Below are 24,744 nucleotides of genomic sequence, written 5' to 3' on the forward strand. Positions count from 1 at the left end.
GGCTCAGAAGCAGGGTAAATGTTGTAAATAACTGAGGCTGCAGTATGGAAAGCAATCCTATATGTTCAGGCTTCTTGAAAACCCATTGTATTGGCTGTTGCAAGAAAAATGTAGAAAATCGATTGCCAAGCTTGCTGCACTGCTTTTACATGCTTGCATCATGCCATTACATCTTTCAGCACCTAGTTATAAAGTTATTTAGGTGTGTCAAAAAGGAATTAGTGTTCTGCAATTAGTGTTCTTCTATAATTTTTTTTATGTGAATACGGTCAGTAATGGTTCCTGAGCCATACTTTAAGTATCAATAGACTATGATTCTAACTCAACAAAGGAGTAAAAATGTGGCTCTTAAAGATGACATGTTCCATACAAGGATGCTTAAATTGCGCAAAAAATTAAATACATTTCTTTAGTTTAGAAAGATATGCTCAGCTATCACAGAAAGAGAAATGTGTTCATACTGAACTAAAACCTCAAATAATTGTTCAATATCAAATACTACAAGTATGTCTTGTCTGGTGTGTGTAATATTCCATTAGTGCTTTTGGTCCTGGACTCTTTCTCTACAGACACACAAGGCAGGACATAAAATAAGACATTACACAACAGTAACGTAAAAGTGATTTAGAGAGGGATTAAAAAAGAGATTAAAATATGACATTATGCACCAAAACTACAGTAGTTGATTGGTTTAGAAAAGAAGTCAAACCTGATCCAGTACGTCAGCTCTAATATTAATACCTAGTGTCAGGTCTGTGCATGTCTTTCTCATCAAATATGGGCACTGCTTACTCAGACCGGTGGCTATTTGTTCAGTATTTTAAAGGAGAACACAAATGTTGATATTGTGGTAAAAGCTTAAAACACAGTGTAAACGTTCACTTTCAGACCTTGCACCTTGCAATTAAAAAAAAATTAGTGTAATAAGATAGTTAACTGCATGATGTGTATTGCACTGTATTTCACCTGTCATTTATTGTTTTTAAAACAAGATCTGAAAACTGCAAGAAGTTTAGTAAGATGTACTGTACAATCGGAAAAGGGGTAAAAATCTTACATGGGGTAAAACACGCTTGCCCACCACTGCTAAGATCTTGAGTTCGAAGCTCAGCTCTGCTTCTAGCCGGCTGGGTGTCTACACAGACATGATTGGCTATGGCCTAGGGTGGGCGGGCCAAAGGGATTTCTCATTGCTCCTGCAATTGCAGCTTGATCAACTGGATGGTTAATGGCGTGTCTATAGAGACTTGAAATAATGACCCTGTGTATGTGATACTGACCCCTGTGTTTACCTTGTGCAGTAAAAAAGAAGCGGTTGGCTACTGCACTTGTGTCTTTTGGGGGCGTGTGTTAGATATGACCTTCCTCTGTCAAGGTTAGGAGTCTGCAGCAGTGGAGGAAATACAAATGGGTAATTGAATAAGACTGGATTCGAAGAAAAAGGGGAAATGCATAAATCGAATAAAAAGAGAAAGGTCTCGTATTTGAACCACTTTATAAAATAAAATGCTTCATTTTTCAGTTTTTCATGCCCGAGGTAGTGCTTCTTTGTTGAACTCACTGAGCAAGTTCTTCAGCTTTTTAGATGCGGTTTGCTGATTGTAAAACATGGGGTCTAAAAATTATTTTCCACTGTCTCAGGGAAATTTCCCCTTAACGACTGTGAGTGGAGGGAATCTGTTCAAGTTCTGCCAACGTATTTTAATCTGCACAGCGAAAACTTCCAGCCAACGGCGATGGTTTTGTGGTCAGGACCAAACTGACACTGGTAAAGGGCTACAGAATGAGTAAAGAAAATGTACCTACAATGTAGGTATAAATAATGAGGTGTTTAGAAACTACAGCAGCACCTCTTGATACATTAACAAAAAGCACCGTAAGTTGTGAAACTGGCAGGGTAATGTGTGTGTGGTGCTGGTGCTAATGGACAGGGTTGAGGGGACTAATACACTGTATGTAGCTACAGATAAGCCATGATTACTAACCGTATACTTACAACATTCCCCCTTATGCTAGGTGTTCGAAATAGATTGCATATGAGGGCGCTCGTGTAGAGTGGTTGTAAATTACGCTTGCCCACAAGCAGTGGGATCTTACAGGCGTCTACATACAGACATGATTGGCTATGTCTTGAAGGGGGCATGATCGAAGCTCGCAATTAATTGTTGTCCTGTCAGGGGTGTGCTGATTAAAGCTCGGACAAATGTGTCAGAACAGGCCTCTGATTTCAGATTGTATATTTTTACTATTATGCTCGTTGACCTTCGATTGAATTGACACATTTGACACGGTGGTTTAGTAGGTAGCACTGTCGACTCAGCAAGAAGGGAGGGCAGTTGTAGCCTAGCAGGTAAGGTTCATCGGTTCAAGCCTCACCACTGCCTGGTTGCCACTGTTGAGCCCTTGAGCAAGGCCCTTAACCCTCAATTGCTTAGATAATATACTGTCACACTTTGGATAAAAGCGTCTGCTAAATGCCGAAAATGTAAATGGAAGAAGGTTCTGGATTCGATTCCCAGGTGGCGCTGTCCGGGTCCTTTCGGTGTGGAGTTTGCATGTTCTCCCCGTGTCTGCGTGGGTTTCCTTCGGGAGCTCTGGTTTCCTCCCACAGTCCAAAGACATGCAAGTGAGTTGAATTGGAGATACAAAATTGTCCATGACCGTGTTTGACATTAAAGACTTGCATTGATGAATCTTGTGCAACCAGTATTTACCTTTTCCGTCATTAATGTAACCAAAGTGTGTAAAACTAACGTTAAAATCCTAATAAGTTAATATTCTGTAAGGTTAGGGTGGGTCAGCAGTCTGTTCAAACTCAAATCTCGGCAGTGCTATTGGCCAGCTAAGCGTGTACATAGACATGATTGGCTATGTCTGAGAGGTGGCCAAAACCCTGTGATGGATTGGAGCCCCGTCTACGGTATTCCTGCCATGCGCCCAATGTTTCCCGGTGTAACCGTACCCACTCCAACCCTGACCAGATAAAGCAGCTGATGAAAATGAAATGTATTTTGTACTACTAGGTCAGAGCTAAATAGGTTTTTGCTTCCAGCCCACTCATTTAGGATTGTATCTGTAAGGCAGTAGGTCTCATCTGTTTGATTTGATTTAGGACCGAGCCTGCAATGCCTCTAGAACTGTAGACGACTGTAGTTTTCAGTGCTAAGCTTTTGTGACAGTAGTAACATTACTTAATACATCCACTTTTCTACATCAGCTATGCTTGTAATCAGTCTTTCAGGTTCTCATTGCAGCACTTCCTGTTTTCGTTTGGGCTCCATGGCTTCTGCTAACCGTTTCCTCCGCAAGTCTGGTGAAGAAAATGCCAAATTGCAAATGAATGTGCTTACACTAAAGATCAACGGGAACTGTTATGCAAATGATAAGCGCTGCATCAGTTTAATGTTTTTTTAGGTCATACAGGGGAGATTATGCAAACCTTGTCCAACTTGCATATTAGAAATTAGGCTTTGATGAACACTTTTGTATCAGAGCAGTCATTCTGGTCACTTTTATTTCTTGCATAGGGTAGATAAGGTAGATAAGAATGCAGCCTGAGCAACTCCAGAGTATCTAAACCAGTATGAAAAGGAACTTGACAGTTTTTCAGTTCATTGATCAGCATGCTTTATGGTTTTAACCTGAGCTGTTGACCAACACAACACTGATATTCCACGTGAACCTAAGGCACCAATTATCTCAAGCTCTTGCTTGTCAGTTACTTAGATGTTGGTATGTATCAGAGTTTATCATGATGCTTATTGTCAGAGCTTCGATAAGGCTAACGTCAGAGGGGAAATATTGTTACTAAAACATTTGATTATGACTTTGTGAGATGATATGGTATTGCTAATTTATTTGTGTTATTAGGATTTTAATGTCATGTTTTACGCACTTTGGTTACATTCATGACAGAACAGGTAATGACTGGTTACACAAGATTTATCAGTTCAAGTTTTAATGTCAAACACAGTCATGGACCATTTTTGGTTTGTGGGAGGAAACCGGAACTCCCAGAGGAAACCCACACAGACACGGGAAGAACATGCAAACTTCATACAGAAAGGACCCGGACCGCTCCACCTGGGAATCAATCCCAGGACCTTCTTGCTGTGAGGTGACGGTGCCGTCTGGTATTGCTAACACACTGGACAAAAGAAATAGGCCAAATACTAAATTGCACTAAGGTTCTACGAAGTTTTGTGTTCTAGCCAGTAAATATTCTGGAAAGTTCCGAACACTAGATCTGATTATAATCAAGCCAATGTGGTGGACCTGAGTTCCAGCCATTGTTTGAAGGATTTGGCACTCCTACTTCACTACTCTCTTTTTCTGGCAGACAGGGCTGATAGTGCTCACACATTCTGTTTGAATGCATCAATAAGCATTTTATGGCGCCCAGGTGGCGCAGCGGGATATTCCGCTAGCGCACCAGCGCCGAGATTCTGAACTTCTCGGTTCGAAACTTGGCGTTGCCACCGGTCGGCTGGGCGCCATCTAGCGGGCATAATTGGCTGTGCCTGCACACAGGGCGGGATGACCGGGCTATGTGGGTGCGGTCTTCAAACGCTGTGTAAGGACCCTGGTTAGCAGATAGAGGCGCCTGTGCAGAGTGCATGGGTGAAAAGAAGGGGTCTGCTAGGCCTCACAGACACGGGGAGAACATGCAACCACCACACGAAAGGACCCGGACTACTGCTACCCACCGAGCCACTGTGCCGCCCAAATACTACCGCATAGGTATCATGTCATTTAAATTCATGTGGCTTTTCGCAAGATCATGTTCTAAGATCATGTTCTGGTTTAGTTATGGCTAGGGGTGGGTTTATAAAATCGATTTTTCGATTCGAATCGATCTTTATTTGAACGATCCGATATCGATTCATATAAACGCGAGATCGATCTTTTAAATACGCCCCTTTTTACGGTGCACACGGAAATCTGTTACCTTCTTTAATTTCGCGTGACCAGCCAGTGTTTTTTCATGCAACGAGATCTGACCTGCACATCAGTTTAGCATGGCAGAAGCTCAAGTTATGACCACTACACAACTTTTTGCACTGATTTTCGCTCGGCGACGGGTCGGTGCTGGATTCGGGAGGAACTCGGTGTTCGCTCTGCGATCAAAACTCGGCTCTCAATCAATGTGAGAAACAGCGAGGGGAAACACAGGGGAGAGGTTGGAAACAGGTGGTGGAGCGCAATATAGTTTCTATTAGAATACATCAGCACACGCGAGTTTTACAGTATTTCTGACCTGATCGTTCTCTACAAAACAAAATATTTATTAACCTCCAACTCACTATAGAACAAGCCATGCTGCTCATGTTGCCAAATCCATCAGCGTGTAAAACCCCCCATCGCCGATCAGTCGTGTAGTGTGAACATTACAGCGACCAGGTGTTAATCAGAGTGTCGTGTAGTGTAAACTTGGCATAAGCTGTTCAACAGCCAGGTGTATGTTTACATTACATTTACAATGTTGTAAATAACGTGTCAGACATATAAAATAATAATAAAAAATTAATGTTACTGTTTTCTGTTTTGGATTAATTATTTATGTAAACAAAATACACACATTTTTAATAATGAGTGTTCTTTGTACAATTATCACATTCGTTCTCTGAACATCTGTACATATTTAAACAAAACCTGTTAATGTAACTCAAATATGCCTAAATGTGTTGAATCGAAATTGAATCGAAAATCAAATCGAAGATCGAATCGAATCGGGACCTTGTGAATCGGAATCGAATCGATCCAGGAAATTAGTGGCGATACCCAGCCCTAGTTATGGCTGTCTGGCTAATCAGTAAGGTTCTGTAAACTGCATGTTTACAAGAGATACAAGAACACTGGCTTTATTATAAAATGCTTTTTTTCCTATTTATTTATGCATTTTCTTCCATTTTTTCCTGCCGATTTAACATAGTCAATTTGTCTTCCGCTGCTGGGGGTTCCTGATTGCATTCGAGGAGGGTATGTTGCCGCTCACACCTCCTCTGGGTCCTTTCCGTGTGGTGGTTGCATGTTCTCCCCGTGTCTGTGAGGGTTTCTTTCGGACACTCCGGTTTCCCCCTACAGTCCAAAGACATGCAAGTGAGGTGACTTAAAGATACAAAATTAAAATTAAAACCTAAACTGATAAATCTTGTGTAACCAGCAACTACCTGTCCTGTCATGAATGTATCCAAAGTGTGTAAAACATGACATTAAAATCCTAATAAAATAAATAAAATGTGGTAGTATGTAGCATATGTCTAGTTGTTTTAAAAAAAATTTTTTTAAGGCAGACAGTCAGGAGCAGTCTAAATAGGACTTGTGAAGTTGGGTACATCCCGTCTGGATCTCTATCTGATTTATATCTGCTTGTAATCTTCGTGGATGTTCTGTGCTTTGTGGTTGTGATGCAGTGTATTCTCGGTGCAGCAAAATGATCCTGTGATGTGAAACATGATACATGTTTAAAAGGTTCCATGGATCTGGTTGAGGTGAACGACTTCTCATTTGTACATTGTACAGATTGTGGTGACGTGAAGCTCTTCATGGGATGTTTACAGCGTGACAAGCACAAGGAATGTAAACACACCAGTCTGCCTCTGGCTTGTAAATGCTGTTTTCTAAGTTAACTGATAAACAATAAATGATGGGCATGTCTTCTACACTGGAGCTAAATAATATGAGCATGCATTACCACTGTGTATGTTTTTAATTCAATACTTTAATACTTGAATTCCAAACTTTCAATGGTTTTAATTTGTACACAGTGGTGGCCAAAAGTTGGAGACTTATGGTGGAAATTCTTCTGTGTTGCATTTTTCTTAAATTGAATACAGTGCTTTCCATTATAATCCACATAACTTGAGTCAGAAGCTAAATTGTACATTTTTAGAATGTCTTACACTACAATTCAACACTACTGTGTCCGAACACTGTGACCCAGTGTTTGTTACTTAGTACAAAATGTCAGCTTGCTCTTAAGGCTTATCATTTACATTGAGCACATGCTCAGATGGGGGATTTAATCGACAAAAGCTTGTTCAAGTTAATAAACCATCTATCGCTCACCGGATCTAAAAATAGTACCCAATATTAAGAAAGTCCCAAGTTCATGTACTTTTTTTAATGATTCAAGCTTCCCCTTTTTAATGCGAGGAAAATCATTTGCTATATAAATAAAAAAACAATTCTAGTTTTCTTGTTTTTAGCTGAATTTAAGACCTCCCCAGTGCAAAGTCTTTATATAGAAGCAGGTGAACTCCCACTGCACTGGAGATGGAAGCGCCAAGCACTCTGGTACATACTTAAACTAAGAGAGAACACAAGCAACCCAGCCTTCAATACAGTTTTCAAGAGAAACCTCTCTTCAGCTTACGATTTGAAATCAAACCAGATCAGACCTGTGGGAGAAAGACTACGATGGGATTTAGAAAACTTTCAGAAAAGAGCAATGCTAAATGACACACAAAGGAAAAACTTTCCTCCATGGGACCTTGGAAGTCCTTGCATTTCAGAAACCTTCACAAATTTCCCTAAGCAAACTACGAGCACTTAAATAGCATAAAGTATATTCAAGGAATTTGAAGAAAGACAAACAGGCTACTTGTTTATTTACACAGATGGGTCAAAGACATCTACTCACACCGGTGCAGCTTTCTACACAAAGACCAAAAGACAATGCACAAATATCCCCCCACACAGCTCCATTTTTACCGCAGAAGCACAAGCAATTCTAATGGCTATAACATATTTCCAGAGATCAAGTCAAGCCATCAAATCACTAAATATTGACCACCCCATCTTGGAAGAAATACTGCATAAACTGAAAGCACTGGAAGAATCAAATAAAATTCTGAGGTTTTGTTGGATACCAGGCCACAAGGGTATAAGGGGAAATGAGGAAGCAGATATCACAGCCAAAAGAGCAGCAGAACAACCAGTCACACCAATATACGGGCGGCACGGTGGCTAAGTGGGTAGCACTGTCGCCTCACAGCAAGAAGGTCCTGCGTTCGATCCCCAGGTGGGGCGGTCCGGGTCCTTTCTGTGTGGAGTTTGCATGTTCTCCCCGTGTCCACGTGGGTTTCCTCCGGGTGCTCCGGTTTCCTCCCACAGTCCAAAGACATGCACGTGAGGGGAATTGGAGATACTAAATTGTCCAGGACTGTGTTCGATATAACCTTGTGAACTGATGAACCTTGTGTAATGAGTAACTACAGTTCCTGTCATGAATGTAACCAAAGTGTAAAACATGACGTTAAAATCCTAATAATAAACAAACACCAATATACATACCACCAACAGACTTACGACCCCTCATAAGGAGCTATATACAAGAAAAATGGCAAGAGGACTGGTATTTACAAGAAAAAAACAAACTCAGGGAAATTCAACAAAGCGTACAACCAAACAAAATTACCTATACTCAGAAGAGGGAGGACCAAGTAGCCCTCACACGATGCAGAATAGGACACTCAAACCTTACACACGGACACCTACTGAAAGGAGAACAGACCCCAAAGTGCTCTCATTGCTCAATTCCTTTAACAATTAAACATATTCTATGTGAATGCGAGTTTTTTACCCAGGACAGAAATCTATACCTAATTGGATCAGATATAAAAGAAATGTTTAGAAAAATGGCTCCTTCTAAGATTTTAAAATTTCTGAAAAGCATAAAACTAAAACATCTCTTGTAATCTCAACCTCTTTAAACATCTTTCGTGTACTTAAAGTGTTCTGAAAAACATACAAATGGCACGCCATAGAGGTGGCTCTAAATACAGAGCTTATAATGGCGATAAAACACAACACAACAGCTGAATTTAACAGTACGTTACAGCAGTGGTCCCTAACCACCGGGCCGCGGACCGGTACCGGTCCATGGGTCATCTATTACCGGGCCGCACAGAAAGAATAAATAATTAGAAATCGCTACAAGAGCAATCCAATTTCCAATACTCTTGGGGTGTTAGTGTCTCTAATCACCATTAGGTGTGAGCAGCGTCTCGTTGCAGCGAAAAAACCTCAGCACCGAATTTTCATTCTATAGTCCTTCCATTTTAAATCCTTCCGCCCCCGCCGGTCCGTCAGATTGTATCTTACATGAAACCGGTCCGTGGTGCAAAAAACATTGGGAAGCGCTGCGTTACAGCTTACAGCAAAACACGTAGCTGAACCAGCTCTATTTGCAATGAACTCCTTGCAACATTAGATCTTAATAAAACATGTCTTCGTTTTTGCTCGACAAGAAAATACAGTTTATAGTCCAAAACCACCAGCTACTCAAATGTGAGAGAAGTAGCAGAAGTATTGTGGCACTCAGACATATAAAAAGTTGTATAATATATAAAAGTAACCAGTCTTGACTGCTTCAGTCTTTCTTTTCTGAGGGTATTAGGTCTAAAAGTAATGACATTATAGTTAATGTCTCTCCCAATTAGTGTAGCTAATTAGTCTGCTGCTGGGGACCCCGATCACGTCCAAAGAGGGTATATTTGTCTGACACATGCTTCCTCCGACGCGTGCACAGTTCACCCACTACTTCTTATATGACCATACCTAGGTGGAGAGCAATATACTAATTTCCATGTTCCTCCACTTCTTTACAGGCACCTCAGGCTATTAACCAATGTTCTTACTTAGTGCCGAAGACCCCACCTTCTTTTTAGATTGGTCTTTTCCCACCCAACAGACTAGTGGCCAATTTAGTCTGCCTCAGGCACTGCCAGTTGTGCCAGCTGGGGGCGCCCAGTCGAGTGTAGAGTTAAGATTCAAACCCAGCGCTGGTGTGCTAGCGGAATAATATATATGTTACCTCTTAAAAATATCATACTATTTACAATAATAATAAGGAAAGCCTTGCAAATTAAGTAACTGAAGTCATGTCGGGGTAAGATAGTATAGAAAATATCACATTGCCACACAGGCCTGCTCAGAACATCTAGCTCTTAGGGCTGGTATAGTTCAGGTTTTTTGTACTTGTGGTAACTGCATAGGGAAAGCTGCTGTAATAGGATTTTTAGCTCTCTTAAGTAAAATTCAAGTCAAATGTATTTGTATAGCTCTTTTTTTACAATGTTCATAAATCATCCAATAAAACGCTGCTTTTTTACAGTATCACACATCTTTTCCCCAAGGCTGTCACTGTTATGTTTTGTTATGATTGTAACTAGATGAAGTAACTGCTGTATCATTTATTTAATTATAACTATCATTTTTACATGCCTCACATAACGTCATCCCTCTTCCAGACAACAAACTTCCTGTGTTGCAGGAATTTATTGAATTTATATCCCCCCCCCCGCTTCACAGACACCGCTTCTTTTCACCTGCCAGAAGCATTGTCTCACATAGTGCAGTATTCCTTTTAGAGAGCCACACACCTCGACTGGCCAGCAGAGGCTATAATTGCACTTTTTCCATCCCCACAGGCATAGCCAGTCGTGTGTCTGTAAGTGCCTGGCACGTCGATAGCACAGCTGAGATTCAAACTCGGATCTTGGTGGTGGTGGGCTAGCGTATTAGACCGCTGCGACTATATTTAAAAAGTCCCTTGTATGTTTGATATTTTACTTACTTCATCATAGCAACTGCAATATAAAAGTGAAGTTTATCTTACTTTTAAACCCTCATATATAGACAAAGCTGACTAGTGTAAAATTAATTTCCCAGCAAAGACTAATCACTGTAGTATTACATGTAATTTTTTTCTCTCTGATTTTGTCATGTCCATTTTATCACAATCCCTTTGACACATACACCAAACCCAAGCACGCAGGACACTTTTCCAACACTTATAAACTCACTGCTTCTGTTCTATTGAAACATGCTGTCACTCAGGTGGCACAGCGGTAAAACACGCTAGCACACCAGAGCTGACATTTCGAACTTGTCGGTTCGAAACTCAGCTTTGCCATCCGACTGGGCTGGGTGGCTATATGAACAACGATTGGCTTGGGAAGCCGGATAGGGACCTCATAACTGATGCAATTACGACCTCTGCTGGCTGGTTGAGGAATAGTGTGGACAGGGTGTGGCTCTCCATACACAAAGCTGATCTGCATGTGAACTTGCCTCGTGCAGGTAAAAAGATGCAGTTGGCTACTGCACGTGTGTTGGAGGGGCGTGTGAGTCTCGGCTCTCCTCGGTCGGGAGTAAAGGTCAGCAACAGTAGAGAGGAAGTGTAATGCAATCTGGTAATTGGATATGACTAGATTGGAAGAAAAATTGGGGTAAAATGCAAAAAAAAAATAAAACATGCTATGCTTTATGTATTTCCCCACCACTCATCACTGGTATGCATTTCTTAATCATCCGTTTTTCCTTTCAGCTACTAAAAATAATGAATAATAAATAAAAATAATACATTTCTCTTAAATCAGAAGTGACCTGCCGCTGTTAAAAGTCCAGTACCATAAATATAGAGACAAAAGTGAATGTGTCCTTTCTGCTAGTGTAAAAGACCCAGCATTTATTTAAAAATAAGGGCATTTAAAAGTTGAGAATTTACCGATGGGAAATGCCATCGTTAATGCAGTCACCCACCCTGTGTTGCCTGGTAATAGAATTACTGTTACTGTTGTAATTTGAGCATTGGCATTTTGTAGATTGAGTGTCCTCAAATGTCTATTTGCATCTATCTGAACATTTGTATTTCTGGCATTAGATAAGAGACAACCTGCTTAGTAATTTTACCTGCTTTTTATTTGCATGATGCATAGTACTGCATTTACTTATTTAAAACAGTGGTGCAACCACAAGCATCATATTTGTAAAACAAATCATCTTATGTCACCTATCAACAGACATCAAACTCGACTACAGCTCTTGATTAATTGCTAGCTAATTTCGAGTTTCAGTTGTCTGTCAGTAATTGTAAGACAGATTGTCCTTATGTTGAAATTCAGTCTTTTATTTGCAGCATGAACCCCTAATTACATTTCTTTGACTGTGTATAAAAACATTAATAATGGTAAAAGTTGCCGCTCAGGTGGCGCAGCGGTAAAAACACACACTGGAACATCTGAGCTGGGTTCTCGAATACATCGTATCGAGTCTCCGCTCTGCCTGCCGGCTGGGCTGAGCGACCACATGAACAACGATTGGCCTGTTGTTCAGATAGGGGTGGGATATTAAAACGCCAGATAGGGACTCTCTCATAACTAATGCAATTATTACCTCTGCTGGCTGATTGATGGCGCCTGCACAGAGATGGGTGTAGAAAGTGTAGGTGACGAGATGCATACGGCATGCAGCCCACGTGTCGGAGAGGGTGTGGTTTAGCTTCGTTCTCCTCAATCAGAGCGGGGATCGGCATTGGTGGAGAGAAAGCATGACGCAGTCGGGCAATTGGACGTGCTAAAAAGGGAGAAAAAGGGGAGAAAATGCATAAATAATAGTAATTGTAAAAGTTATTTATACACTATATGGACAAAAGTATTTGGACATCCCATTTCGAATATAAATGGTAATAAACTACAATGACCTTTATGTGATCTTTTCAGCTATAACAACAGCCACTCGACTAAAAAAGCTGCTCACAAGACTTTGAAGTATGTCTGTGGGAATTTGTGTCCATTCAGTCAGTAAAATATTTAAATGACTGGGCACTAATGTTGGTCAAAAAGCATCAATTGACATTCCAGTTAATTCTAAAGCTGTTCAATAGGGCTTAGTTCACGGCTCTGTGTGGGTCCAATGGGGGTCCCTTTGGATTGATAAACGGTACACGGGAGTTGCAAAGTGTAAAGAGCAACAGCTGGGCTACAGTCAGTTGTTGGATAACTAATAAGTTCATCTGTTGGGTAGATGTAGCTGATATAATAATCAATAAATAGACATACCAGATAGGTGTACCTAATAATGTGCTCTGTGAATGTATATAGTAATAATTAAATAATAACATGACTGATGGTGATGTTATTAATTATGTATGATAGATTGTACTAGTACATAGTACTACTTAGAAGGAATCCCTTCAGCCTGCCCACCCTCGGACATAGCCAATCATGTCTGTGTAGGCGCCTGACAGGTCGATAACAGATCTGAGAATCAGCTCAAGATCTCGGCAGTGGTGTGCTAGTGTGTTTTACTGCTGCACCACCAGAGTGTTATTACAGGTGCTTCATTTCTTGAGTTCTAGAATCTTAGAATAATGTATGAACTAATCATGTTTTACTACCAAAAAAAGTAACTGCATTGCATCATAACATCAGTCCTGTTAGCAGCATTTCAAATCTTGATTGCTGGAGATTTGAGCTAGTTGTAAGCTTAGCAGAATTTTGTGGTATAATAATTTTGTTTGGCAACAGATGGTTCTGAGGGTGTAGTAATTGTGCCCTTCACCCAGTTATATTGCCTCACAAAACATCTTTTAGCCAGCAGGTGGGTGTTTGCACATAATTTCATGGAGAGTAATTTCATTAAGATAAGGGAAATAAAACGCAAGAAAATTGCGTAAACACATAAAGGACTAATAAAGTGTTGTAATCATAGCTAGGTAGGGTGACACCTTGGTTCGTTGAGTAGCATTGTCACCTTACAGCAAGAAGGTTCTGAGTTCGAGTCTGGGTCCTTTCTAGACTGTGTGTGTTTTCTCTGTGTCTGCATGGTTTTATATCCTCCCACCACCACATTTTTCAGTAACAAGTAATCTAACGCGTTACTATTTCCAATCCAGTAATCAGATTAAAGTTACTTATCCAAGTTACTGTGCGTTACTATTTTTGCGGCTCGGAGAGTGACGTCTGGCCTATGTGACAATTAAGTCACGAGCTGCGTCCGGAATCGCATACTTACAGAGTATGCACTAGATTGGAGGAAGTATGCACTACTCGGCCGGTGAAGAAGTACATACTTTCAGTACAGAAGTGTGCAGTATGCACACAACACCGCTACGTACTACACGTGGGGACGTGATGACGTAATATCACCATAGTTACAGACTCATTACAAACCCCACTCGCCAGACTCATTACAAACCCCACTTGTTATTTATTTGTCTCTAAAAATGTAATTTTATTTATATTACACTTGTGAACAGAGGACTTAGTTTTCCGCGTCTTTCTTGTTTCTTATTCCGCTTCAATCGCCTACGCAGCTCCAGTTGCATTACGGCAGCTGCTGAATGTAACTAATAAAGTAACTCGTAATCTAACTTAGTTACTTTTAAAATCAAGTAATCAATAAAGTAACTAAGTTACTTTTTAAAGGTAACTATGCCATCACTGCCTCCCACAGTCCAAAGACATGCAAGGTAGGTGGATTGAAGATACGAAATTGCCCGTTATGGTATTTCACGTTGAACTTGAACTGATGAATCATGTGTGACGTCCCTGTCCTGTCATCAAGGTAATCAAAGTCCAAACCATGACTAAAATCCTAATAAACAAACACATTTCTTTTATTAGGGTCTTTCTGGATGATTTTCCAAATGCTGTTGTCATGTTTATTTTCACTGTTTATGTTATTTGTTATTTTAACTATGTCATGTTATAAATTTAAATTAGTATGTCTGTCTGTATAGAGATTAGGGATGCACATTTTGTCAATTAAATTTGTCTAATTACTGATCGTCAATGATTAGTCAGCGGTTTACCAATAACCGACAAACCTATAGCATCCCATCCAAATATAAACACATCACAAAGTTTCATATCAACTAGTGTTCATGTTTTATTTAATAAAAAATGTGTAATGTAGTGAACATTGTGGTAATGTAGACCAGTAAGATGAACAGAACCAGTTTGGAACCAGTAATGTAGATTTTACACTAAGTCTGTTATGAACAGCTTATTACAAGTGCTAACTAAACATGCCAATCAGAAAATAGAGATGTCATCAGTATATTAGAGCTTTTCTTGACAACATTAGTGTACAAACCCAGTTTCAATAAAAGTTGGGACATTTTCTAAATTGCAAAAAATTAGAATTCTTTTGAATCTTTATTTGACAAAAGCAGAAAGAAAAAATTCTAATGTTCTTAATGACCAAATATTTTTATTTTGTTGGGCTTATCACAACCAGGGATATATTAAATGTTTGACTGATGGTAGGCACTTGTAGTACTGCAAAGCTCATAGGCAGCTGTGTTATGTACCCACCAACAGTAGGTAAACAGCTGAGAATAAATCGCAGACAAATCGCAGACAAGACTCATTGATGCCATAGAACAGGGGTGTTAAACTCATTTTCACCTAGGGCCAAATCTGCATGTATTGTCATGTATCCTGCTGTGATTGCAGTCTGCCTTTTAAGTCTTGGACAATTTGTTGTTCTGTGTTTGGTGTCAAAATGGCAAATGTATACTGTATATTTATAATGTATATCTACATTTATATTGTACTTCTTTACCACAGACACGGCCTCAACACAAGAGACGTACCGGTTTCTCTTCTTGAGCACAAACTTGTATTCACTTTCCCATCTTTCATTAAATGACCTTCCTTCTGCTTTAATTTTCTCTCTTTGTGCACAACATCACTTGTTGGAAAACCGCCTCAGTTAAACCATCTAGTGGCGGGATGCGGTCACTTTTTGCGGGTCACAAAATCGGCACGCATGCATTGTGGGAGATGCAGTTTATGTACGATTTTACAGTGTATTTTAAGACAATCATACGTCTTTTAAGCTCTCGCGGGCCACATAAAATGACGTGGCGGGCCTGGATTCGGCACGCGGGCCTTGAGTTTGACACGTGCCATAGAATATAAAGACTATGGTGTCTGGTACAGACCAACAGAAAAGTTACTGGAGCTCAGATTGGAGATCACTGTAAAAAAAAAAGTGCCTGTCCTAACAACTTTGTCAAAAGGACAAACGGAAACAAGAAATTATAAAAAGAACTGAACGTAACAGAGACTGTGCCATAAATGACACAAATATATGAATAAAGTAGATTAAAACTCAAATAAATGAATGAATAAATACATTTGGAATCTGTTTGTTCCATGTACCAAGTAAGAATGAGCTTGTGGCCTATCCAGATCACTGGCTTTGCCCAGCTGTATTTTGTTTTGCGCCTATATGGACTTAGCTTTTTAATTTCTTTTGTGATTCTGTGAGGGTAGAATTTTTTGTACTGTAACCGTTGCCTCAGGTTGCCTCATCGCCTGTAGCATGATGCAAGCACTGGTTATTTTGGAAGGATTTCCCAGTCTCTGTTCTAACACAAAACAAGCACTGTACCTTTAAAAAGATCTGCTCTGCTTCTTTAAACTGGAGCTGAGGCCTGGAGCTTGTGTGTAGTGAGGTGTTCTCTGATTGGCCGGCCTTCGCTTTGAACAGTGACCTCATAAGGAGGAGTCACCTGGGCATAAAATAACATGTCCTTATATAGAACAAGGCAGACCGAACCATTCTTCCAACAGGGGGAGACTTATTTATTTCAGTCTTCTCAGTCAGGCTTTAATGTTTTAATATTTAAATTAAAATATTTAAAGTGAGTGCTGAATTCTCCTTTTTATAGACTAGTGCTCCTTACTGTTGTGTTAAATTTTTCTTCAAGAAATAATTTGTGGGTAATTTGTTGTCAAAGGAATGTTTATACAATGTTAAGAAAAAGTACAGGCTTTTAAATAAACAGATTACTAAATACATTTCAAATTTTTTGTTGAAATGTCTGTTTTTCTCAGAATAATAATGAGAGCTTTTTCCTTCTGAGAAAAAGCTGGTCTCTCCAGGCTTGTATTGACCCTCCCCCTCCATGTCCCAGAGAATAGTATTTCCCGCAGACGGCCTGCAACCTCCCCTCCCTATGTCTGATTTATCTCAACTGCTAGGAAATACACCAGCATCGACTGAAGTGTGTACTCTGCTGCTCAAAAAGTCAGATAAATCCAGCCAAAAAGGGCTACCGGGACACCTGGAGTATTTTCAACCTCCTCTTCCAATGGTTCATTGGTTGAGGCCATGGCCTCTCGGTCAGGGTAAGCAAGAGTGCTGGTTAAGTTTCAGCCATGTTTCTGCTTAGTAACTTGTGTACTTTAGTTGACAGTTTGTAGACTAATCACATCATCTGTCTTTAATGTCGTGGTCATTTAAAAAGACGGGATTAACTACGGGTATAAATCCTTGTTTCAGTGCTGCTGGTCTTAATCTGAATAGTGCTGTTTTGTCATTTGGGTTCCTTGGAGTGGAATTATAAAGACATGGATGTACCTGAGTCATAGACAGTATCTGGTGTCAGTTTCTTGTAGATTGAGTCAGAAACTGTATCTAGTTGCCATTGGAGAATCACTACTGATATTAGCAAATTACGTGGCTCATTATTATGCACACGGATATTAACTATTGAATATTGACTGGAATCTATCGTTTGTCTAGCATTTTTTTTAAAGAGGTCAGAATGTTTACATACACCCTAATTGTCCTCTCATTATTGTACACTCACCAAGAACTTCATTAGGTGATATTGTATGTACATTCGTTGATTATTTTATAAGCTACACCTACCATACAGAAAAACTCTGTGGCTATACAATGACTGTAGTCCTGTACATTTTCTCATTCCCTTTAACCCATTTATTATTCGAAAGAAACCCCCATAGGACCACCTCTGAGCAGATAATGGTTGGATAGTGGACTGATCTCAGCACTGCAATAGTACTGACATGGTAGTCACTTGGTAGTTATTGTTATACTTGTAACTTGTATAAATGTAGCTGGTGCAGCAGTGTTGTGAGGATTTTAAACACCTCAATCTCAATCCTGGGAGTAGAAAAGTGCATCAACCAAAACTATAAAGCCAACAGTGTGCTGTGGTCAGTGCATTTCCACTGATAAAGTGCTTAGTGAGTGTATATTGGCCTTGTCCTTATTATTAAAGTGTATACATGAACAGCATAACTTTGGTTATTAAGTTTTTGAGTATTTAATGTAATTAATCAGCTCATTTAGCTTTTACAGCAGTACACGCACTGAAACACCCCAGAGAGAATAGAGCTTGTCAGGTTGTGTCCCAAAACACACACACGTGACAAAATGACCGGTCACGTTAATGACAGTGACATAACCGTCGGTGCACTAATATGTGATTTTAAGAGTTGGCCTTGAACTTTGGATCAGTACTAGCTTGAGGAAGGACAACATTATGTGTACCGTGATTTAAAATATAATTTAAACAGCAGCCCTACTCTTATGTTACCTTAAGAATGCATGTAAATGCTACATTCTCTTGAAGGTAATTGGACTGGATTTGAAGCTACAGATTGGCACGGATACCAACAGATGGAAACAAATTCCTTGCGTCACGCCATAGCTCATTCTGATTTTGATTGATGACTTATAGCCTATGTATTTTTACAGACTGGCACATTACTTAAGTGTGTGTTTCCTTGTAAAGAAATCTGCATTTCTATGCACGTAAACACTCTTTTGAAGGAGTTAATCATGACTCTACTTTTCTTTATTTACTAGATGAAGCTTTACCTCGAATATAGTAATAAGAAACATGATTGCTGAAACTTTACTACTTGATAACGGCTATATGGCTAACTTGGTCCATTATTTTGTATGATTTCAAGTGACATTTTAGCCAATTGCACCATTGATGGGATTATAGCACCATGTCAAAATCTAAGACACCTCTCAGTGCTTTATATCAGCTAGTATTTTAATTTTATGTATTAAAACAGTGTAATGTAAAACAGTTCAACAAAGGCCTAGATTTTGAATCAAGTCGGAAGTGAACTGCTCATCACAAGCGTCAACTACATTTACATTGCATTTACATTTTCAGCATTTAGCAGACGCTTTTATCCAAAGCGACTTACACAATGAGCTGAACACGATGAGCAATTGAGGGTTAACACCAGTTAACTGTTGCTCAGGGACCCAACAGTGGCAACTTTGTGGTGGCGGGGCTTGAACCGGCAACCTTCTGTTTACTAGTCCAGCACCTTAACCACTGAGCTATCACTGCCACTACACTACACATACTAATCAAAAAACATAGATGCTGCCGGTATCCTTAAGAACTTCTTGACAAAGGTATTGTTGTTATAGGAGTACAATGGTACCTTGAAACTCAACATCAGTTGGTTCCTGGACTGGCATTGTGTTTAAAGGCATTGAGTTTTAAGGTATTTTTTCCCATAAGGATGTATGGGAACCTGTTAATGGACTTTACACCACTGCATAGCGCTTGGTGATGTAAGGCTTGGATGCAGCTGCTCGGCCATGGAAACGCATTCCATGCAGCTGTAGCGATTGACTCTGTGCACTATGCACCTCAGCATCCGCTGACCCCGCTCTGTCATTTTACGTGGCCTACCACTTTGTTTCTGAGTTGCTGTCGTTCCCAATCGCTTCCACTTTGTTATAATACCACTGACAGTTGACTGTGGAATATTTAGTAGCGAGGAAATTTCACAACTGGACTTGTTGCACAGGTGGCATCCTATCACGGTATCACGCTGGAATTCACTGAGCTCCTGAGAGCGACCCATTCTTTCACTAATGTTTGTAGAAGCAGTCTGCATGTCTAGGTGCTTGGTTTTATACACCAGTGGCCATGGAAGTGATTGGAACACCTGAATTCAATGATTTGGATGGGTGAGTGAATACTTTTGGCAATATAGTGTACATACGGAGCTTTCAGAGTGAATTTGACGGTTATTCCACACAGATGCAGATTCGTCTCATATGTGCACTTCGATGACGTATTACCGCAGTGAACGAAGCGGCTGTTTATTGTTAATTTGAAATGAAATACATAAATGTTTAAAAAACAAACTGAACAGGTTGAGTTTAAGGGTACAAATTTCTCGAAGCAGGGCGTTGAGTTTCAAAGATTTTGAGTTTAGGGGACAGTGAGTTACAAGGTACCACTGTTTTGGCCTTAATAAAAAAAAGTTTAGTTTCTGCTTTTCTACTGGGGAAGGATGTAAAATATGCAAATTTTTTGGACTGTTATATTCAGACCCTAATGTGCCAGTATTACCATGCAGTCAGACAAAACCATTAATGCATAATAGTCATTTAAATACTGTAAACGTCTGTTTTTCTGGTTAGAATCTCTGAATCCGCGGATAAACAAGTTACAAATTTGTTTACCCTGTACCTTTTAGGAATCTGTTTCTGCTCTCTCAAATCAAATCAATGTCATCTCTTGGAATGGAATTTAAATGCCGTTTTCGCCAACTTTTCTTGATGAACACTTACTTTCTTTTCGTTGTCTCTTGGTTTATAATTTGAATCCCTCTTTTGATTTGAACAATAGTGAAACAGCAGGCGACGAGACAACCATTCACACGTATAATGACCACCATTAATCAGTCGTGTAGGGCAATTACAGATGCAGCTGGGAAGTAACAACTTCGATCGGTGCACAGTTAATCTGTGTCTGAACATAACCACTGTGTAAGCATGGCGTAAAACATCTAAATAAATAAATAAAATAAATCATCTGTATCTACCAGTAGCGTCATTACTTGCTGCAGACGTTTTTCATTTGAATATATGCAAAATGGATGTGCGTAAATTAAGCAGGTACACTCGTATGACTTTAAAAATGAATGTACGACTTTGTTTAACCCTTTAAGCCATGCCTGTTCAGGTACTGGACTAGTAATCAGAAGGTCGCTGGTTCAAGCCTCAGCACTGCCATGTTGCCACTGTTGGGCCTCTTTGCAAGCCCTTAACCCTTAATTGTTTCAGTTGCATTCAGTCATAATTGTAAGTCGCTTTGGATAAAAGTGTCTGCTCAGTGCTATAAATGTAAGCCCCACCAACACCAAGTTAAGCAAGGCCCTTAACCCTAAATGCCTTTGGACCACTGAATACTGAACTGATTCTACCTCGACTGAGTTAAAGTACCTTTAAAACAGCATAGGGTGCTCATAGGCAGTCAGAGTAATACCCACTGCTAAGTGGTCTGGAATATAAAACAGTGTAACAGCAGTGAAAGTAGTTTTTATAAGTAATCAAAGATGTATAATCGAACCAAACAAACAAAACAAAAATACAAACGCAGAGACATGGGGAGGAGCGTCAATAGAACAGACGGGCGCCAGTGTACTCTCGCCCATAACTGACGTCAGATAGACAAACACAATTCTCTTCAATCTTAATTTATCTGACAAAAGGTTGCAGTTCTTAAAGCCGCGATAGGTTGTGTTAAGTGATAATGGTTTTCTGAAGTACTCCGCAGCCCATGTGGCTATAATTATCACCGTAGCATGGCCGTTTCTTATGCAATGATTGCGTGAATGTGCAGATGTTTCTTTGACCACTGAGCGTTAAGTTGTGTACCACATGCATCATTTATGGCCTTATTGTTTATGTAGTTTTGTGGATATATTAATCGTTATTCATAAATTGATACTATTTAACAGTCTGAGTGGGATAGTCAGATGGGCAAAACAAATAAAACACACTTCCATTAATAGTTTTGATTTGTTTTGCCTTGTTTGCATGTACAAGTGTACCTGGATTTTATTGCGAATTGAGTTTTCTTTGTTTTCTCCGTACTTACTGACTGTCTCTCTGTTGTTAGCAACATGAACCGTGAAGACCGGAATGTGCTCCGTATGAAAGAACGTGAAAGGAGAAATCAAGAAATCCAGCAGGGAGGAGAGGCTTTTCCAGCCAGCTCCCCCCTTTTTCCTGAACCTTATAAAGTTGTAAGTTTATTCCTCACTTGTTTAAATCAACCTTGGTTCATTTTCAGTGTTTCTTCTTTTGTTGTGTAGTATTTAAAGCGGGCATTGTATTTGGCAGGGTACTGTCCACAGTTGTTTATTATTTTGAGTATTAAGATTTGAGGTAAGTACACTTGGTAACTCTCCAGCTGGCATGACAAACTGACTTAATGATGTAAATAGTTGGTCAAGATGCACAGAATAGTGGAGCTTCATGCTTGAGATTAGCTTTTCAAAATGTCTTTACCTAGGGTTGCACTCTGAAATTCCTGGATGGCACCTGTCTGTCTGTACACTCTGATCCTCATGATTTTGCTTTCAGCTGCCAACAGCCGGTTGGCTCATGAAAAGCAGGCATGATCAGGCATTTAGCCATTTGTCCTTTGGTTCACTTTATTCTACATTAAGTCACGGACACACCAGAAACTTTACAAACAGCAGTTTGTAAACATTGAGCCTGATGCTGAAAATAGACTGTATACCTTTGCCGTCATGGTGCAGTTTGCAAATTAGCTTTCTGTTTTTTTACCCGGAAATGAAGAGTTTCTCCAGCTACATCATTGGAACTTTCACGGGGAATTTGCTTAATTTTAAGGGCCTTGTTTTTTAAACAAAAGTGCCACAATTCACGTCAGTCATTAAATTACATTTATCAATTACGTAATAGAATCAATGGAAGTTACAATACACAGCACAGCCTACCTTAACGGATACATAAATACGTTTGACACCCCCCCCCCCCCCCCCCTCTGCGTTCACAGAATCGCTTTTCCAAACTCGGTTTTGTCTAACTGATTGATGATGTAACCGAGAATGAAATAAATTGTACATAGACAAATTGTCAGGAGCATAATATTTTACTGGCTTGTTCTTTTAAGCACAGACTACAGAGAGATGATCACGTGTGTAGAGAAGCACACTTTAACATTGATAATGGAATACGTAAATACATACATTACATTTACATTTTCTGCATTTAGCAGACGCTCTTGTCCAGAGCGACTTACAGAAGTGCTTCCATAGTAAACATTTAATAACTGTAGTTTAAGTAAACAACAGTCCAGGAACACACATCTGCTCAAACCTGTTAGAACCAAGATTTTTTTTTTAAAGAAATGGAAAAGAGTTTTAGTAAGTAAGTACAAGTCAGCTTAAGTGCTTAGTAAAAAGGTGGGTTTTTAATCGTTTTTTAAAGATAGCAAGAGACTCAGATCCACCACTTGTGTGCTAGAACAGAGAAGAGCCTTGATGCTTGTCTTCCTTTAGTCCTGGGTGGGAGGATCAAGTCGAGCGAGACTAGTGGCTCGGAGGTTGCGTGGTACAGAGCGGGGTTTGATTAGACCACGAAGGTAGCTTTGGACTGGTCCATTTTTGGCTTTGTAGGCGAGCATCTGTGTTTTAAACTGAATGCATGCAGCGACAGGAACATTAAACATTGTCAGCACACTACACCACAGAAAAAACTGTTGCGCTAACTGCAGTATGATGCTATATGATTGCTAGGGCAGCCTCATATTTCAAAATGTTAAATCGTCAAACACAAACCTTACATTTCGAATTTCACAGCAAATTGCTCATTTCACGGTCCATGATGCAATTTTCACAGTCGTGAATTAGGTAGGGCCTTAAATATAACATACTGAAACTAGCTTCATAAGTCAGATGTACCAGGAAAACCTTGAGAGGAATGTTGAGAGGAAAACCTGAATGACCTCTTCGAAAACACACTAAGAATACCTAAGAAAATCCTGGACTTTTTGAAACACCTTAATTTACAGCACTTAATATGATCACTACAGCAATATTACTGTATTTACTCTGTACTTGCCTCCTGGTTGCCATTGAATTTTACTTTTTGTGTGATAAAGTGGCAGTAAATTATACATAACTCTGCTGGCAGTGTGGTATTGCAGGGTTTGTGTGGCATGTGAAAAGAAGTGGTCAGTACATGGGGCCAAGTGTCAGTCTACGGCCCTCCTCGGTCGGAGGTGTGTATGTGTGGTGAGGCAGGAGATGCAAGGTTGCAAAGGGATAGTTTGGCTTTAGTTTAGTTTAGTTTATTGTCACTTCCGTCATACACCTTCAGCATATACAGAAGCGAGATACTGTTTCTCCACAGATCATAATGCTCAATCAACAGGCAGTCACACGGTGTAACAGTCACTCATATGACTCATATGACTAGCTTTGGAAAAATGAATCAATAGAAAAAAAACTGAATCACTTGGTCGGTTAATGCCCCCTAAACTATCTTGATTTAGTCTTAGTATGTTTATGTTAAATGGGTTCTTCTAATAAAATTACACATACAGGTGGCATCAACAGCACAGAAAAGACAATTAAGTCAGCAATCAAAATATACCTACTGTACCGCAAAGTGTCGAGTAAAGACAAGTTCAGATTGAACCAAATCTCTCATCTTGGAATGAAATTACATCTAGCTTCTAGCCACCCGTCAGAAGGTCAGTCCTTCAGCGACTAATCTTTGTTGCTAAGCAGCTTTACTCAGATGCAGGCTTTTCCTTTCCCTGCTTAGTGAACAACGCCGGAGGGAATATGGCAGACTAACTGTCCTCTTTTCTTTCATTACGCTGTGTGCACTGGTGGTTTCCACAAAGTCTAATACCAGAGCAGACCATGTTTGCCTCATTATTCATCTTTGTTTATCTGTTAGCTTATCATCAGCGGTAGCTATGATTTATCTCCTGTAAATGGGCTTTGTGGCTTTCAGACTGAATTATTAAACTGTTAGCTTTAGGGAATCACTTAACCAAGCTATATCACTATATTTGGTGTTTCCTCTAAAGCCATGCTCCAAGCACACTTTTTATTTAGCATATTTTCCATTACAATTACGCATTTGGCAGATGTTTTTTTTTTTTAATCCAATATGACTTCTAATTAAGACAGGATTTAAGTCAAGCAACTAAGAGTAAATGACCTGGCAGCTTGTCTGTGGTAGGACTTGAACCCTTAACCTTTTGATTAATATTCCAGGATGTTAAATGCTGAGCCCCAACTACCTGTAAAATCTAAGTCAACAAGCATTTATTCTAAATGGCTTACAATTAAAACAAAATACAGTACAAGGGTCATTATCAGT

The 24,744-nt window shown here is 39.8% G+C and overlaps 1 protein-coding gene across 1 annotated transcript in view; it reads left to right on the forward strand.

Moving 5' to 3' along the window:
- aff4 (AF4/FMR2 family, member 4) overlaps positions 1-24,744 on the forward strand; it is a 67,717-nt gene that overhangs the window by 5,748 nt on the left and 37,225 nt on the right. Inside the window, exon 2 of the mRNA XM_063011066.1 lies at positions 21,497-21,623. Within this exon, the coding sequence (XP_062867136.1) occupies positions 21,501-21,623 (123 nt within the window). The 5' untranslated portion in view covers positions 21,497-21,500. The remainder of the gene's footprint in view (positions 1-21,496; positions 21,624-24,744) is intronic.

This window comes from Trichomycterus rosablanca, chromosome 16 (genome assembly GCF_030014385.1).
Source record: "Trichomycterus rosablanca isolate fTriRos1 chromosome 16, fTriRos1.hap1, whole genome shotgun sequence".
In the NCBI taxonomy this organism is placed as follows: domain Eukaryota; kingdom Metazoa; phylum Chordata; class Actinopteri; order Siluriformes; family Trichomycteridae; genus Trichomycterus; species Trichomycterus rosablanca.